Source organism: Peromyscus leucopus, chromosome 2 (genome assembly GCF_004664715.2).
Source record: "Peromyscus leucopus breed LL Stock chromosome 2, UCI_PerLeu_2.1, whole genome shotgun sequence".
Classification (NCBI taxonomy): domain Eukaryota; kingdom Metazoa; phylum Chordata; class Mammalia; order Rodentia; family Cricetidae; genus Peromyscus; species Peromyscus leucopus.
The window spans coordinates 16,340,004-16,358,222 of NC_051064.1; the positions used below are offsets into that span (position 1 = coordinate 16,340,004).

Sequence of the window (18,219 nt, forward strand, 5' to 3'; positions counted from 1 at the left end):
TAATTGGACATCCTATGCAGGAGCTCATCCCTGGAGGGAAATAATTCTCCATCTCTTAGCAGTTATTACTCACTTGTAGCTCTTCATATAGGGGTGGGACCATGTGGAATGTCCACTGTTCACACTGACATACAAACTGATGTCATTATTGTGGGCTTGTTCAGGTAACCATATTGATATTTCATGGGTGCATTTTCCTTGTTATGCTTAAGACATTATCTAGCAGTAAATGTCCTGGGACTCTGGCTCTTATAATCGTTTTGTCTTTCTTTCAGTGATTTTTCTTGAGCCTTTCATGTAGGAATTATGTTGCAGATATATCAGTTGGGATTGGGTACTCTGAAATCCTTATTCTCCTCATTTCGACCAGTTGTGGATTGTTGTAATAGTCTCCACTTATTACAAAAATAAGCTTTTTTGGGGGAGGGTTGAGAGCTATCCATGCCTGTGGGTACAGAGAGAAGTAATTAGAATACAGTTAGAAATTGTATTGGTTTAAGAAATTGGCAGTAGTAGGTTCTCCTCTCAAGTCTATGACAGCTCTAGCTATAGACAATTGGTAGGTTTATAGTACTAGGCATCAATTCTCTCCTGTTGGTCAGGCCTTAAGTCCAATTACACAGTTGTTGGTTACCCACAAGATAAGAGTGCCACTATTACCTCATTAGAAACTCTGACATCAGTAGTTTTTGATTATGTATCATGTCACAGACTGACCATTATAGTAATATATGGAGTAGTCTCACCATCCTACAAAGTCTATGTTTTCCTTCTTCCTACACTCTTTAGTTTGAAGTTGTTGGAAACCAAGATTTACTTACTGTATCTATAGTCTTACCTTCTCAAGAGTGTCATGTAAAGGGAATCTCACATACTATTATTTTTATTTACAGTGTAAATTCAGGATTCATTCATGTCTTTGGACATACTGTCTTTGATAATTACCTTTCCAACTGAAGATACAATGAAGGTCTTCATGTTGAATTTTGTAACACCTATCTTCATACATATCCATTTGTTCTCTTGCTCCCTCCCAGATCCTCGGTCCACACAGAGGACTGTCTACCACATCTGTGTACCACCTGGTTGTCCTACTGTCATGAGTAATTCGTTCTTTCCCCCTTTCTACATATACTGCTCAACAAATACTGGAAGGTTTACTAACCCACCTTCAAAGCTTTTCAGACTTTACCTTCCAAACTCTCCTGTTCATTTTTTATGGTCCTAATTCACACTCCTGTTTCCTAGCTTCTCCATTTCTCCTTTTCTTGATCAATATTTTGTGGTGAGAACTGTGTATTAATCTGCAACAATGTTTCTCCTGACTCATACTGGGTGTTCCATAGGTATTCATTGAATGGGCAAGTAAGTGATTTTCTATAGTGAATATACTAGATATCCAGAACAGCAACATGAAATACATGCTATATCATGTTCACATGAACATATAGTCATTTCCTAGTCAAATTAAAAAAAAAAATGTTTCAAAGTCACTTGAAAAGAATGGACTGAAATCTGAAATACATTTAATTATTTAAGGTATCAGCAAATTTCTTATTTTATTTAATATAATATTTTGAGATAGGGCCTCATGTAGGCCAGGCTGGTTTCAAGTTTAGTATATAGCTGAGAATGAGAACTTCTGATCCTTCTGCCTTTACCCCATAAATCCGGAGACTAAAGATAAGTATTACCATGCCACATTTAATACAGTGCTGGGGGGTCAAACCTGGGGCTTCACGCATGTGAGATAAGCACTCTTCAGCTACATCCCCCATCCTCATAATCCTCCTTAATGTTCCAAAACTCAGTCTGAACAGTGAGTTCTGGCTTGGGCCTGTCTGTAAGCCTTTGTCTACAGGTTAAACAGGTACACACAAGTATGCTGCATTATCCATTTTCATTCAGGATTAAAGTGCCAGGATGCCTTACAGTGAAAATGCTACCTGGTGTGCCCACCTGCTACTCTCCTACTGGGTCTCTTTCTCTTCTCCCTGGCTGCCTTAGCTCCAGCTGTATGTTAATGGGAAAATAAAATCAGAGCCTGAGGAGGAAGCAGTGTTGGCTAGGAGAGCCAGATGGGTTCAAGTTTAGGGCTCAGAGATATTTTAACAGAAATATGTATGTGGACATTCCAGAGGAAATAAGTATGAGCATGTTCTGAAATACATTTAATTTATATAGAACACATGGCTTTTATACAGACATGATCAAATAATACCATGCTAGTGAACTTTGATAATGCATGTCAGAGGTTTTAAGCATTAGCCTAGAATATCGGTATTGCTGTGAACAGCTGCAGTGTATTGCATGAAATTTATGCAGCACTCATTAGATACTGCATGGCTTTTTGGGGGAATTGATTAACCAGAATAAAATCTTCATTTTGGTTGACTAACTCTCACACTTATTTACCCCAGGATGAGACATAAGAGACTTAGTTACAAATAGAGAATGGAGAGAAAACAAAGGATAGACTTGGGTGGGCCTGGATCCTTATCCACTGGCCCAGAACTTTATTCCAAAGGTCTATTCATAACAATGTCAAGGGATGGAGCAAAAGACCTCCCCCTTGCTAGTTACAGTCACCTGGTACCCAGACCCATGGTCCAATCAACCCCTTATGCAGTCCTGCTGGGTATAGCCACTAGGAAACCTAGTGGGCTCCAACACATCATCATCCATATTGGTAAAAGGAGCTTCAAAATCCTTAATACTGGGCCCTAAGTGAGATATTCTTGAGAATCCCCACTCTACATTTGTAAGTTTGAAGACAAACTTGGACTAGTCTACAGGATCCCTGTCAGGATTTGCTACATTCAGGTTGTAGATATCCGTCTTTGTGGAGCAGATCAACTCCCCCGTGACAAACTGGTGCAGTTTGGACAATGGGAACAGGGAGGTCTTTAATGCTCTCCTTCCCCTGCTTCTCTCCTTTCCCATCCTCTCCTTTCCTTTCTCCATTTCTCCTCTTCCTCTTCCCCCTCCTCCTTCTCCTCCTCTTTCCCTCCTCTTCATATCTGCCATTGGTCTGGGTTATGAAGAATGCTGAGAAAAGTGTTCAGTATTCATAGACATAAATGAATCTTCAATTTATATCTTAAATAAAAGTAAATAATATGGAAGATTCACTTTACATGACACTCATGAGAAGGTAAGACAATAGATACAGTAAGTACATCTCAGTTTCCAACAACTTGAAAATAAAGAAAAGGAAAGGCAAAAGAAAGTACTGTCTCCAGCATACCTGCAATCCCTGCCCAGTGGTCTGTGTCAGAAAGAGTTCTTCAAGAACCCGTTGGCCTTCCACTCAAGAACTCTCTGTTCCAAATGTTTGCCCCTGGTTGTCAGGATGTTTTAGATGCATAGATCTGTGAGTATGTAGCATATTACAATAGTTGAGGTTTTGGTGTTTTAAAAGAGGGTAGGCCCTTGTTTCTGATTACCATGGCTTAGCAGAGTCCAGTGTTTTATCATTTGAAATGGTTGGAATCTTTTGGTACCCTAGAGTTGTCCTGGACCTTTCAGTTTGGAAGCATAGATTGTGGAAATGACCAAGCTGTTAGGAAGTTCATGGTTTAGGCAGTTAGGTTAGTGGCCACTTCAGATTTCTCAGGCATGGCAAGTCATCAGCTCATCTGAAGAGACATTGTAGTTTAGGAAATAAACAAAGGCAGAAGTTGAAATGGTAATGGTCCCTGCAAAGCTTTCTAAGAGTTTGCTTCTCAAAACAATGGTTAGCTCCTAGTCACACAGGTAGGAACTTCCCAACCTTCCACACATGTATAACATTTTTTTATGTGAATAGCTTCCAGATTTTTAAAGATGTGAACTACATATATGGCTCTTTTAGATAAAATGAAGGCCCAATTCTGGTGTTCTTTGTAGTTTAGTAATATGCCAGTTTCATCATTGTGACCTAAAAGAGTTAATACCATCAACGGGAATTCGTGATCTCGCTTATAGAGAGATACTTGGAAATTCTTGGTTCAGTGTTTTTCTAGATTGTGTTTTCAAAATGAAATCAACAGACGATGTCAAGAGAGGCCACAAAGATCACTGAGTTCCTTTAGTGCCTGTATAAGCTTGGTTGCATTGGAGTTTCCAGCAGGGTCTTATTTTTACTTTCCAAACTAACACAAGGCTCCTGAAACAGAGCATATTACAGAAGCCACAGCCTTCTCTTTCTCTGTTGGCAGTGGGAGCTTGTCTGATTTCTGTATTAATGCCTCTCATTCTTCTCTTATCATATATTGAATGAAAGGTGGCTGCTAAGCTGCAACAATTCAAATACAACCCATTCTGCACTCATGTTCTTTCAAGGCTTCCAGAGTTGAAAAATACAATGTAGCCATGCCTGCATTTTCAAAACTGATAGCTAGTTCTCTGTACACAGCGAATATATAAAATACTCCATGACATCTTTCTGTATCATCTATCCTGCATGATTTACATGCTTCAAATCACTTCACATGTACCTTACTACAACCCTAAAGGATGAACAGGGCACATTTCACTCTAATAATTTATGGATGATGATTTAGTTCAAAGAATTGCAACAGGTTTTCTACAGCCACATATTTAGGATATGGGAGAAAACAGGATCATAAAGCTGTATTAATGTTTCAGATTCTGCCCAGGAAACTCCACTTAATATGAGAGCATTATTGCTGGCAGCCAAACATGCATTATGATGCTATCACAATATAGATGTCATGCATTTTGCAATTTATGTTCTGGGGTAGCAGAAAATATTGTGAACTTCTAAGTCTCACTGTTAACCTCTTGACTGCAGGAAATTTCTTTGCTATTCTTCCCTCTGGTTTCTTCTTAATCTCATTTTCCAACAGGAACTTTAAGACTTGACCTAGATACTACTATTAAAACATTACCTGTTTCTCTTTTCTGGAAGGGATACTCACAAATATAATTTAGTGTTACTTTCAAACTTCTAATAAATATTACTTTTTACTGATCCTGTGACTGAGTTTACATGGCCAAAGATCTTCTTAAGGCCCCCTTGCTATTTCCTCTAGCTAAAGATACGATCCTAGAAATGTCAAGAGAGTGCTTTTGCCTTGTGAACTTGCTTTGAAATGGAGGATGATGCTGGCATTTGTGAGAAAGTGTTTAAAGAATTTGTTTTTATAGTGATTTCTATAAAGTCTTTCTTTTTAACACATATCCCTATTCCCCATCTCTGTGTTCTCCGTCTCTGTCTGTATTCCCTGTCTGTGGCGGTTTGAATGTAACTGGCCCCCATATGCTCATAGAAAGTGGCACTTTTAGGAGGTGTAGCTTTGTTGGAGGAAGTATGTCACTGTGGGGGTGGGCTTCTAGGTCTCACATATGCTCAAACCATGCTCAGTGTCTCAGACCACTTCCTCTTGCCTGCCCATTAAGATAGAGGTTTCTCAGCTTCAGCACCTTGTCTGCCTGCATGCCACCATGTCCTACCATGATGATGATGGACTAAATCTCTGAAACTGTAAGCCACACCATTAAATGTTTTCCTCTGTAAGAGTTGCTGTGGTCATGGTGTCTCTTCACAGCAGTAGAAACCCTAAGACACTGTCTCTATCTGTATCCCCACCTGCAGACACCTGCTGTCTTCTTAGTAAACACCAGCCTTTCAAAATGGTTGCCCAGCGTATCTTGTCAGGCTTTGCTCCCACTTTTCAAAAGCTCAGGTAAAAAGTCCTTTCCTCATTGCTTTTGAAGTTATACATTTATTGGGTATCAAGTAGTGAATCATAATTCTTTTTGATATTTTCAAAATTTTATGTTAATGCAAATTTGATTTTTCCTCCACAGAGATTCACATGTTCAATCTAACATATCTTTCTCTTCAGCTTTTAAGGAAACCATTTTTCTAATTTTGCAGCACAGTTAAACAACAGAATGTTTCATTGTGTTCTTTCAGTATTGAGGATTCCAGTAGGAATTAACACACAAACCTGGTCAACACTGATGACTGGATTCCCAGCAGCACAATTAGGAAAAGAAAAAGAATGGTCAACATTCAGAAAGAAAACTATTGGGTTAATTTTAATGAAACCATGTATACTGTACTTAGTAAAATTCAGGACCCTTCACAACCTTGTAATACTCTCAAAAACACACAAATACTGAATCCATCAAAGTAAAGAAACCCATTATCCTGTTCACTGTACATCTATAAAACAAAAATGTGTCTGACATTCACATCTTTAGGAATCTTGAGGATGTCACCTGAATGTGATGCCCAACTCTCTTCTGTCCTTTTAGGTGGTTATGTTTGTGCTGCAGCTGGGCAGTACCACGTTCCTAGTTACAGAGCCTGTGATCAGCGCGATGACCACGGGGGCCGCCACCCATGTTGTGACTTCACAAGTCAAGTATCTCTTGGGAATAAAAATGCCATATATATCTGGACCACTGGGATTCTTTTATGTAAGTTTTCCAAATGTCTCTGTTTGTAAAATTTGTGTGCATGTTTCGCAAAGTTGAATTTAGCTTATTAAAGTACTGAGTATTTTTTCTGTGCCACAGAAACTTGAGTTTAAAAAAAAAAAATAGGATGTTTTACATCCTATTAATTAGTGTATGAAACTAGTTTAATGAGTACAATCTACTGATTTTAGAAATCATTCCTTATAGTGAATAACTGAGTTGGTGACTGATGAGAAAAAGTGGCTGTTTTTGTGAGTCAGATCTATTGCCAAGTTCTAATGAAATCCATCTACTGGGCTTTTGATCCACTAACAACCGCATACTCTCAGAATTGTGAACTCCAGTAGGGATCAAAACAGAGGTGTGGTTGGTATTGGTGGCTGGAGCCCAGTAGCAGACAATCAACTATTAAAAGCCGTCTGAACTTGAGAGTGACCAGTTTCAACATATTTCTACAATAGCATTCCATTGCTCCTGCTTTCATTGGAGACTAAAACCAATGACTGCTTAGGACTTTGCATTCAGTTTGAACTTTGTAACAACAACAACAACAAAATATTCAAGTAATGAACTTCATAACAAACTTCACTTTACTTAATTTTATGCATTGCTGTATGCTAGGTAATATTAATGTTCTATAGCAAGAGTGTGTCACCCTTAATCTTGAAGCGAATTGTTTAAATAGCAACAGATATATGGAGCTACAATAACTTACTGGTCTCATTTCTGTTTTGGAGATTATTACTGGTATACCTCAATTTTCTAGTCTGCAGCAGGGATTCACTTCATTTGCATATCATTGCATTACATTATTGCCTTTTCCTCCTCTTTTCTCATGTGTATGTGTGTTCTCATGTATGTGGGCACACATGTGTGGGGACATGTATGTGAAAGCTGAGGCTGACTTAGGTAGTTTTGCTCACTTTCTCTCTACTTTATTCATTTGGACAGGGCATCTACTGGACCCAGTGTCCATGAATATGGCTAATTTAGCTCCCCAGTTTGCTCTGGAAATCCCTGTCTTCTAAACAGTGGAATTACAATCAGGCCCCTTGCCTACCTGGCAGTTGTACTGTTTAAGGGTCTGAATGTCAGTCTTTATGCTTGCATGGCAAACACTTTAATTATGAGCCATCTCCTAAGCCTGTGATTGGTTATTTAATACAGATGTCAAGTTTTGGAACTACTGTATCAAAATGGTGTAATATTTTTACCAAATTGCTATCTGGAAATTCAACATATTGATATTTTACTCCGACTTTATCATTGCCAAGCCTGGTTATTATTGTTTTTAAATAGTACCAAATATCTGTGGAGTAGGTTCTCAAGTCTTTTGGGCATATGTCAAGAAGTGGGATAGCTGGGCCATAGGTAGATAGAAAAAGGAGAAATGTAGTAATTATAGTATAATCTCAGAAGTAAAAGATTCTGAATACAGTGAATGCATATATGGAATTCTCAAAGAGTTAATAAAAGCACTATTTTTTAAGTGTGAGAATATGAGATATGCAGGAATTCCCCTTAATGGCATTATATATATATATATATATATATAATATATATTATGTATATATATACATACATACACACATACACACACACACACACACACACACACACACAGTGTTTGGGACATGTGCTCAGCACTAAAGAGAAGAGGATCTGAATCCTTGCCCTCCTGAAGCTCTAATTTTAGTATGTCAAACAGAAATGACCAAACACACACAAATAAATACAAAATGGAACAAATGTTATGCAATTTAAAAATTACCAGATTGGTATTTGGGTAAAAAGTATCAGTTGTATTAATGTCCCATCTGCTTCAGTGGTAAAATAGTAATGAAGACACAGTATTGGTGGTATGGTGCTGCAAGTTGGTTCTGAAATTTTGTTGCTTAGGTAATATCTGGCTCAGTGATTCATTCATTGCAAAGAAAGCTTAAAATCAAAACAAGAAAACTGGAACGTCGCCTGGAAGCAACATAATTCCATGCTCCAACTCAAACAAAAACAGACCAAAGTAGCTGTAAGCCGTCAGATGACTGGCTGAGAGTTAAGACCTTTGGTGACGCCCAGTCTGCAGGACGGAACAAAATTGGAGAAGATTCTGCCTTGACCTGCCTGGGAACAGTGTATTACTTTGCACATGTGCAGAGTAGAAAACACACATGGGTTAGAACTGGGCCCTGTTTGGCCATATCCATGTATACAAATGTTCCTCTTTGTTTTCAGGAGTGTGTTTAAAAAAAAAGGCCACACTGACTTGGGAATAATATCCTACCCTGCTCATTAGTTACTGTGTGGACATGCTCCCTGAAATATTATGTATATGATTCCCTTCTCTCATTTTTTTTTCTTGTGAGGTGAACTGCAGGTTACTTTATCTTATTTAGATCAAACACTGAGAGGCCTTTGAAGATATTTTGTAAGATCTCACACTGAAACTGAATCAGATTTAGATGCATGCTTAGTTTGTAGATTTTAAATTCGCATTACTCAGCTACTGGAAGATACAAGGCTTTGTTCTGATGGAAATTTTTTAAAAAATGTTACTCTTGCTGCTCTAAGTCAGAGGATCCTGTGCTCTTAGGTTCTTTGGAAGTGATGGTTCATTGTTCTTGGTCAGTGTGCTAATGCTTCTGTGTCAAAAATGGTAGTGATTCAAGACAGAAATGACACAAACTAATAATCTCAGCCCTCAAGAGGCTAAGGAAAGGAAACAATGTGAGTTTGAGGCCAGCCTGGAAAGTATAGTGAGTTACTAGCTAGCTTGAGCTACATAGTGAATTACCAATCAACCCATAATGCATAGTGTGACTCTGTCTAAAAAAAGGAAATGTAGTAAGTTGAGTATAAGTTGAAAATTAAGCCATTCACAATGGATAATTTTACTGGGATAGGTGAAAATGAGTTTTAGCGTAGTTCAGTTGAGGGAAAATGAGTTTTTAGCATCGTTCAGTTGAGAGAATCTGATGATCAGGATGTAAATTTGAACTTGCTCCTGATTATTTAAGTTGTACCTGAAAGAGGAGGTCTGCCCTCAGTGTTACAGTGCAGAGGAGATGAAATCATTCAAGTCCTTGGCCATCTGGTCAAAGCACTTGGAGGAAAGTCAATGAACATAATTTAAGGTTTTCATTTTTTGACTGCTTCCTTCTCGATTTTCAGAACTCTTACATCCCATTTGAAAGCTACCCAGGCTATGGAGAGAAAATGAACACACTACTTACATATACCCTGTCACATAAATTAACATATAGAATTTTTTATAAGCTTGCATAATGAGATTGTCACAGATCCTAATAGTCGGGGACATTGGTTTTCATTTTCAAAAGTCAAGTTTAGCTTATATGTCATCTAATTCATTCCAGTAGCCTTGGTCTTTACCATCAGTTTTTTTTTTTAATTATTATTTTATTTTATTTTACAATACTATTCAGTTCTACATAACAGCCACAGATTCCCTTGTTCTCCCCCTTCCTGCCCCCCTCCCCTTCCCCCCAGTCCATCCCCCATTCCCACCTCCTCCAGAGCAAGGCCTCCCCCGAGGACTGAGATCAACCTGATAGACTCAGTCCAGGCAGGTCCAGTCCCCTCCTCCCAGATTGAGCCAAGCGTCCCTGCATAAGTCCCAGGTTTCAAACAGCTAACTCATGCAATGAGCCCAGGACCTGGTACCACTGCCTAGATGCCCCCCAAACAGATCAAGCCAATCAACTGTCTCACCTATTCAGAGGGCCTGATCCAGTTGGGGGCCCCTCAGCCTTTGGTTCATAGTTCATGTGTTTCCATTCTTTTGGCTATTTGTCCCTTTGCTTTATCCAACCTTGGTTTCAACAATTCTCTCACATATAAACCCTCCTCTTTCTCGCTAATTAGACTCCCGGAGCTCCACCAGGGGCCTAGCCGTGGATGTCTGCATCCAGATTCCTCAGTCTTTGGATGGGGTTTATGGCACAACTATTAGGGTGTTTGGCCATCCCATCACCAGAGTAGGTCAGTCCCGGCTGTCTCTCGGCCAGTGCCAGCAGTCTTTTGAGGGGGGGGTATCTTTGTGGATTTCTGTGGGCCTCTTTAGCACTTTGTTTCTTCCTTTTCTCATGTGGTCTTCATTTACCATGGTCTCCTATTCCTTGTTCTCCCTCTCTGTTCTTGATCCAGCTGGGATCTCCCGCTCTCTTTCCCTCGACCCTTGCCCTTCATTACTCCAACTCATGTCCAGGCTGTTCATGTAGATCTCTTCCATTTCTCCGTGTCTTTCTTGGGGTCCTGTTTTCCAGGTAGCCTCACTGGTGATGAGAGTAGCAGTCCAGTCATCCTTGTTCCACATCTAGTATCCTCCTGTGAGTGAGTACATACCATGTTTGTCTTTCTGAGTCTGGGTTACCTCACTCAGGATGATTTTTTCTAGATCCATCCATTTGCCTGCAAACCTCGTGATGCCATTGTTTTTCTCTGCTGAGTAGTATTCCATTGTGTATATGTGCCACAATTTATTTATCCATTCTTCAGTTGAAGGGCATCTAGGCTGTTTCTAGGTTTTGGCTATTACAAACAATACTGATATGAACCTAGCTGAGCAAGTGCTCTACCATCAGTTTTGAGAGGGAACAGTTTTCTCCTTTCGTTCTGCACTTTTGGCCTGCAGTAGATATTTTCTGATGTGTACAACAATGGTCTCCTCAATGCCTCCTTCCTTAGGAATGCTGCTCTGTGCAATAAAGAAAGGTCTGTTATCTAAGTTGAACTGGTAACATCTCTGTTCATTGGCTTCTCTGGGCTTGAAAATGTACTCACCTCAGTGGAACACTTTTAGCAGATGACTTAAGTCAGATCCATGAAGTGGTATAGGGTTAGTTTTTCTCTCTTGGATTATAGAAAGGACTTCCAGTTGTTTTGAGGGGTAGACATTGCTACGGTTTGGATGTGAAATGTGTCCCAAGGGGATAGATTTAACATGAAGGCTTGTACCCTAGCCTTTATGGAAAATAGTAGGATCTTTAGGAAGTGGAGACTAGTGGAAGGATGCTAGTTTATCTTTTTCTCCCAGGCAACTAAATGAGAAGCTTTGCCCCTGCCATAACCTGTTGCCTTTGATACAGACTGGGAAGCAAAGGGGTCAAATGAATATGGACTGAAACCTCTGAAACTATGAGCTGAGAGAAACCTTTTCTATCCATAAGGTGACTGTCTCAGATGTTTGTTACAGTAGTAGGGAGCTGGCACAACACAAATTCTAGCTAAGTACCCTTGGCCACTCTTTGACTTGTAGTTGCAAGTTGTTAACAAGTTTGTTTATGGGAGCAGAGGTTCATAAATCTTACTTGCTACTCAAATGACCACCCACAAGTTAAAGAGTACCCATATTTATAAGAAGCTTTTAGAATAACTCTCATACCCTCTGTGTTAGGATTCTTCAGAGGAACAGAACTGATAGAATGAATTTATATATATATATATATATGTATATATATATATATATATATGAATTATGTAAACATGTCTTAGGGTTTCTATTGCTGGGAAGAGACACTATGACTATGGCAAGTCTTATCAAGGAAAAAATTTAATTGAGGTGGTATGCAGTTTTGGAGGTTTAGTCCATTATCATCATGGTGGGACATGGTGGCATGTAGGCAGCTGTTAGAGAAGGAGCTGAGTGGTCTACATTTTGATCTGCAGAAAACAGGAAGTGATCTGAGTCACTCTGAGTGTAGCTTGACATAGGAGACCTCAAAGCCTACCCCCATAGGAGCACAGTTCCTCCAACAAAGCCATACCTACTCCAACAAAGTCATGTCTCTAATAGTGCCTCTCCCTTTGGGGGTCATTTTTTTTCATGCCACCACAGTACACACACACACACACACACACACACACACACACACACACACACACACACGATTTAATATAGTCACTTACAGGTTGTAGTTCAGCTAGTCCAACAACCAAAAGGCCAATAATCCAGTAGTTGTTCAATCCATGAGGCTGGATATCTTAGCTGGTGTTCAATCTATATTGGAATCCTGAAGAAGCAGGCTCCTGTACAGTAAAGGAATGCCTCAGCATCAGGATAGATGAGCTTGACAGCCAGAGTGAGGGTAAGCAGGGAAAAAGCAAAACCTTCCTTCTTCCTTGACTTTTTGTGTAGACTGGCAACCAGAAGGTGTGGCCAGATTAAGTGGGGGTCTTTTCTACTCAAGTGATCCAATCAAGACAATCCTTCACAGGTGTGTCCAGATGCTTGGGTTTTTATTGATTTCAGATAGGTACAGTCAAGTTGACAACCCTAATTAGCCATCACACCTCCATAGTTTTAAATAGAATTGATACAATGGTCTAATTTGGCCACTTATTATTTCTCTTCCTCATTTCCTTCATGCCTAACTCCACTTTTCTCTTTGTTCAAATTTCTACCTACATTGTACTTCATAGGAAACTTTCTTTCATGAGTAAACGTAGTTATTTTGTAGTGACTTTGAAGAACATTGTAATACATTCTTCAGCTATTTGGAGGGTAAAATATTAACTTTTGTTCTGAGTTACCTTTTAGTTTTTGTGATTTTATTAGGACCAGGTAACTAATTAGTGTTTTATTTTTTTCCATAGAAGTGACAATGGGGTTTGAATGTTAGAATTCAAGAAACCCAGATTCAGATCATAGGTACAACTAGGGACTGAACAAATGATCTACTGTCAGTTTTGTTAACTGGTGACAATTATACTCTGAGGGGTTAATTGGAAAAAAATGCTAGAACATAGCTATTCAATAAATGCCAGTCACTGTCTTGTTACTGGTGATGAATAGATATAAAAAGTCTAGATTCTTCACACTTCTGATTAAGTAATAAATACTGATACTTCTCCCTAAAAGACTTTCAGTCAGATGCACAAGATAAAACAATAAAATAAATCCATAGTTCTCTTTGCAGTTTAAAAATCACAATGAACTGAAAATTTATAAACCTTGAAAATAAATATTTCTGCTTTTAATGAGAGCTCATCATGAGACTTGTGGAAGTCTGTATTTTAAATTTTATTTATAATTTTCTGTTAATTCTGCCCCAAATCTCCTTGACAATTATAATGCCACCTAGTAAATTATGTGCTATACTTTAATATAGTTAAGATTAAACTGAAATAGTCATGTTAGAAGTCACTCTGTCTTGGAGTTCAGGTTCAACAATTAAAGTGCTTTATCCTCATCATTCTGCAGAGTCAGGTATTTGACTCATATGTTAGTTGGTTTTCCAAACACATAACAGAAAACATTAATTCTTTAGAATGAAAAAAATTACTTTTTAAAAACTGAGAGATGATGAAGTATGTCTTACTTAGAAAGGGTGTTTTCCCCAAAGGGCATAATAAAAATGACAGAAATTCCTTGTTCATATTTGCACATGTGGATTTCCTTGAGAAGGCGCCAGTGTTGAGCCTTCAGCAGCCTATGAGAAATTTGGCAAAGTTCATTCTGCTGGCCTGGCTTCATGTGAGCACTGTTCTAAACGATTATGCACAGTTCTGTGCATTAAACTCAGGAGAGAAGGCAAACTTGGCAATATTTCTACTGACCCTTCTTGGAAGTTTTTATTTCCAGCATTAGAAATGCAGACTTTCTAAAATGGAAAACAGTTTTGTGTGTATCTATACCCTGAAGTACAAGCACAGTGCTTCTCTGGTTTGCTGTCCACAGACTGCAAAAGCAAAACCCAAGAATGTTAATAAAGTGGAATCAGGAAATCAGAGCCAACGAAACATTTTCTTTTATAGAGAATGAGATCACAACTAAGTATGTACAAATGAAGTTTATATTTGGAGAACAAATCTACTTTAAAGACATAGGTCCTCTGGGACTCCAAATCAAGAATACACTTTGGTGGCTTATGAAGGGCCCCCATTTTCTCTGCAGATATCGTGACGTTTCTGTTGTGAACTGCATGAATGCCAATATACAAAAAAAAAAAAAAAAAAAAAAGACAGAACAAGTTGAAAGAGAGAGAAACAGAATGTTCATCTTCAGCATGATTTAATCAGTAGTGCAGAGGATAGAAAATTCGAATATGGAGCAATTACATGGATATTTACAACAAAGGTTACTTGCAAATTCTCAATCAGAGAGCAAATATTTTTGCAACTCAACCATCTTGAGCTAAGCGCCTTCCACCCTCCACAGTTCACTGAAAAATGCACCACCACAAAACCCAGTGCTCAAGTAACTCAAATTAAGCTTATTTTTCTAAACAAGGGATGGCTGAGTGCCACGTGGGCCATGGTATGCTTGGCTGAATGTTTGGTTCAAGAGAATTTTGTGTGCCCATGTTGTTTCTAGCTGCTTGACATACCATGCTTCCCATTCTGGCCTGAGACTTCACTTATCCCTTGAAGCAAGAGCAAATGGATTTGTTCCCAGCATGAGATACAATTGTTGATCTGAAATTTATGTAAAAATATATAGAATGTTGTTTTTCTGTCCTTTGTTTGTACTAATGAAAATGTAAGCTGAGACGGATATTCAATATTTTTCTCTTTTCTTTTGGTATTTGTGTTCACTACTTTGGGGGAAGGAATTATAAGAAGCTTATCAGTGTTGATCTTAAAATATTTAATAATGTAATGGTATGTCGGCAAGGTTGATAGGAGACATCCAAATCTTAGACACAGGGGAACTTGTTTAAACATTTGTTTGAGAATGATGAAAGATGGCTTTGGGGATAGGAGGACTTACCAGGAGCTTGGATTCAAATATCATCAGGTTGAACACAACTGTGGTGGAGGATCATGTTGGGGCAGCTGAAGCTCATGGGTAAATGCACTGGAATGGTATGATTGTTGCTTTAAGTAAGAATGCAACAATCTGGAAATATTTTTTTCAGACTTCCATAAAATGATGAAGAAAGCAACATTCACCCTTGATTAAAGAACTGCTTGAATAGATGTAGTCAACAACTTTTGTTGACAGGTCCATAAGCATTAACGATGCAGCTGATAGATCCTGTCCTTGTTCTCCATGATGGAGGATGTGAAGTCGAGTGGATGGATACAAATACAAACTGATGAGCAAGAATCTCATGCAGTATTAGAAAAGAAAAAATGGTCACTGCTTGACGGAAGTGGTCTGATAGGGTGGCTGGGAAGGAATGTGTGCTTCAGGTAGTCATATACCTCTGTTCTGAAAACATGACTTTCAAGGGAAAGACAGAGAGCTGAGAGAGACCCATCATCCACTGATAAAGCTTGACATGATGGAGGGGCAGACAGAATAGTTCTTTTCTTAAAATCCTTTTAAGGGAAAGTCAAAAATTTTCTGCTTCTTTCCCTCAACTCTTGCACTTTGCCTCCAAGATGTATCCCGCAGATGTGCAGACCATTACCAGCTGTGGCAGAGTTCAACCAGACAGATTCTTCAGGAAACTGGATTCATTGTGAGACCATGGCAGCTACATGATCAAAATGGTTCAATGAGTCCTGCTTCAGAAGACGTTCTTCCCAAAATGTAGGGAACATCCATATTTTCAAACATGGATTTGTACACAGATCAGGCCAAATGCAATTTCTGACTACAGTTTGCACATGTAATAAGCATGTGTGAATGTTGGTAATTTTTTTCCTCTGGAAAAAGTCCTGGCCTTGTGGTTGATGACTAACTCAAAATCATATATTTAAAATTAAGACCCATAGAGCCAGAGTTATTAGTTTGTACCTACTATTAAAATAGAATGCTGACGTGTAGCAAAATGCTCTGGTTTTACTGATACTCTCCTGTTTTCCTAGTGAAATGAGACCAGTGACAGATCCTTAGTCCAGAGGTGGCACGGGCAGAATAAATGATACTGAAGGTTTTATGTGTTTCATTTCTCATGGAAATAATTTATCCAAGTGTTCTGCGTGATCCCCTTGTAGGTATTCCAGAATTACTAATGAATACTTATTATCAATGTTGTCCTCATACTCTAAGATATTTACAGTGCAGTGAAAAACAACTGAATGGGTGTGATTTCAGGGAGGCCTTTTGCTTTTTAGTTAGCTAATACTATGAGCTTTTTCTGCCTTCAGTTTACTTCATTCTTATACAATTTATGTACTAAGTATTTGATCATTTGTATCAGATCGACCACACCAAAGATAGATTACTTGGAATTTTCTGTGGTAGTAACTAGTACTTATCTCATTGCTTCCCACAAAATAGAACCTCAGTCAGCAGGAGTGGATGCAGCCATAACTACAGACCCACCTCAGAGGCTTAGCCCAAGCTTCCACAGTGAGAAAAGAAGGCATTTATACAGGATCCAACCTTTCCTCTTTCAGAGTCTTAGTCATGTTCTGCTCTCTCCCATCCAGAGGCATATTGTTACTTTTGCTATATTAGAACAGAATGTTAATTCACTCGGCAGTGTTACTTTCTTTCAAATGCTATTCAAGGAGTTGAGAGTCCATCACTGTAAAAATAGACAAACTTAGAAAAAATGGCCAACTCAGCTAAAAACATGAGTGTAAAAAGTACCTATGTAGTGTTTCATAAAAACCTCACATCTAAATAAATTAATGTAGCAATGTATATGCAGCAAATAAGTAATTTTCACTCTCTGAGCTGTCTCAAAATGGATTTGTTTACATATATATGGATTTCCATTTTATGTCTTATAACACACTAGTGTTATAGTCTCAGAAGCGCTGAACTAATTTATTAAGTTGATCAGTCAGTTCTAACAAACTTGGTTATTCATCTGTACAGCATTGCTGTTGCTTCTCTGAACTCTGAGAAGTCAATGATGATCCCTTCAGGAATTTTTAACTCGTGTAGAGAGTGTGCACCAGCATATCGAGACAACCAGATGTATAGGAAAAAGAAGCTCACCATGTGTTTAGGATACCTAGAGCACTATTAGGTGATCATATAGAAATGCCTGTGTCCACCCTTACCTCCAGCTCTGCAGCATCCGCATGTGCCACCCATATTCCATAAGCTGATTTAGCTTGTGACTTCTCTCAGTGGGTCCACATGACAGTCATTAGGACTCCTCCCAGCCTGTTCTCCTATTATGCTCTGTGTTCTTGTTTTAATGAGTCTTTGCCCACCCAACCCCCCCCCCCTCTTCTGGAGCATCTTGTAAGACATGCTTTGTTTGACGAGCTGTAGTTTAATCCAGACAGACAATAAAATCCCCGAGGGGGGCTCTCATTCCTTTCATTCTGGGGTGGTCATTTGTATTACTGCAAACATATGTTCTCAAAATGCACATTACATAAAAATCTGGTATGGATTGGGAGCTTCATTGTCATGGCATACTTTTAATCTCATGGGCAAAAGGCATAAAGAATAATATAAGTGCTTTAAGACATTTGGATGATTGGCTGTTTTGGACAAATAATCTCAATAATATTCTCACTTATCCTCAAACCACTGGACAGAGACTTGTATTTTGAGGGAATTTCTTGACACTCTGCTTATGCCCATACTCATTGGAATATATCGCACTGAGGAAACCGTTATATTTCTGATTTTTTAAAATTAATTCAATTTTGATTTTGTGTGTATGGGTGTTTTGCCTGAGTGTATATGTGTGCACCATTCACCTGCAGTGCCTGCATAGGCCAGAAGAGGGTACTGGATCCCCTGAAACTGGAGGTACAGTTGTCAGCTGCCATGTGGTTGCCTGGAATCAAACATAGGTCCTCTGAAAGACCAGTTGGTGCTCACTGAGCCATCTCTACAGCCTCCTGACTGCATTTTTATCTTGGGCTTTGAGTTGTAGGTAAATAAGAAAAATGGATTGTTTCTTCACTTGT

General features: G+C 38.8%; 1 protein-coding gene across 3 annotated transcripts in view; it reads left to right on the top strand.

The window, feature by feature from the left end:
• Slc26a7 (solute carrier family 26 member 7) overlaps nucleotides 1-18,219 on the top strand; it is a 127,202-nt gene that overhangs the window by 51,622 nt on the left and 57,361 nt on the right. For all 3 annotated transcript variants that reach the window (XM_037202388.1, XM_028871614.2, XM_037202389.1), the window contains one exon: nucleotides 6,268-6,432. In XM_037202388.1, coding sequence (XP_037058283.1) covers nucleotides 6,268-6,432 — 165 coding nt within the window. The remainder of the gene's footprint in view (nucleotides 1-6,267; nucleotides 6,433-18,219) is intronic.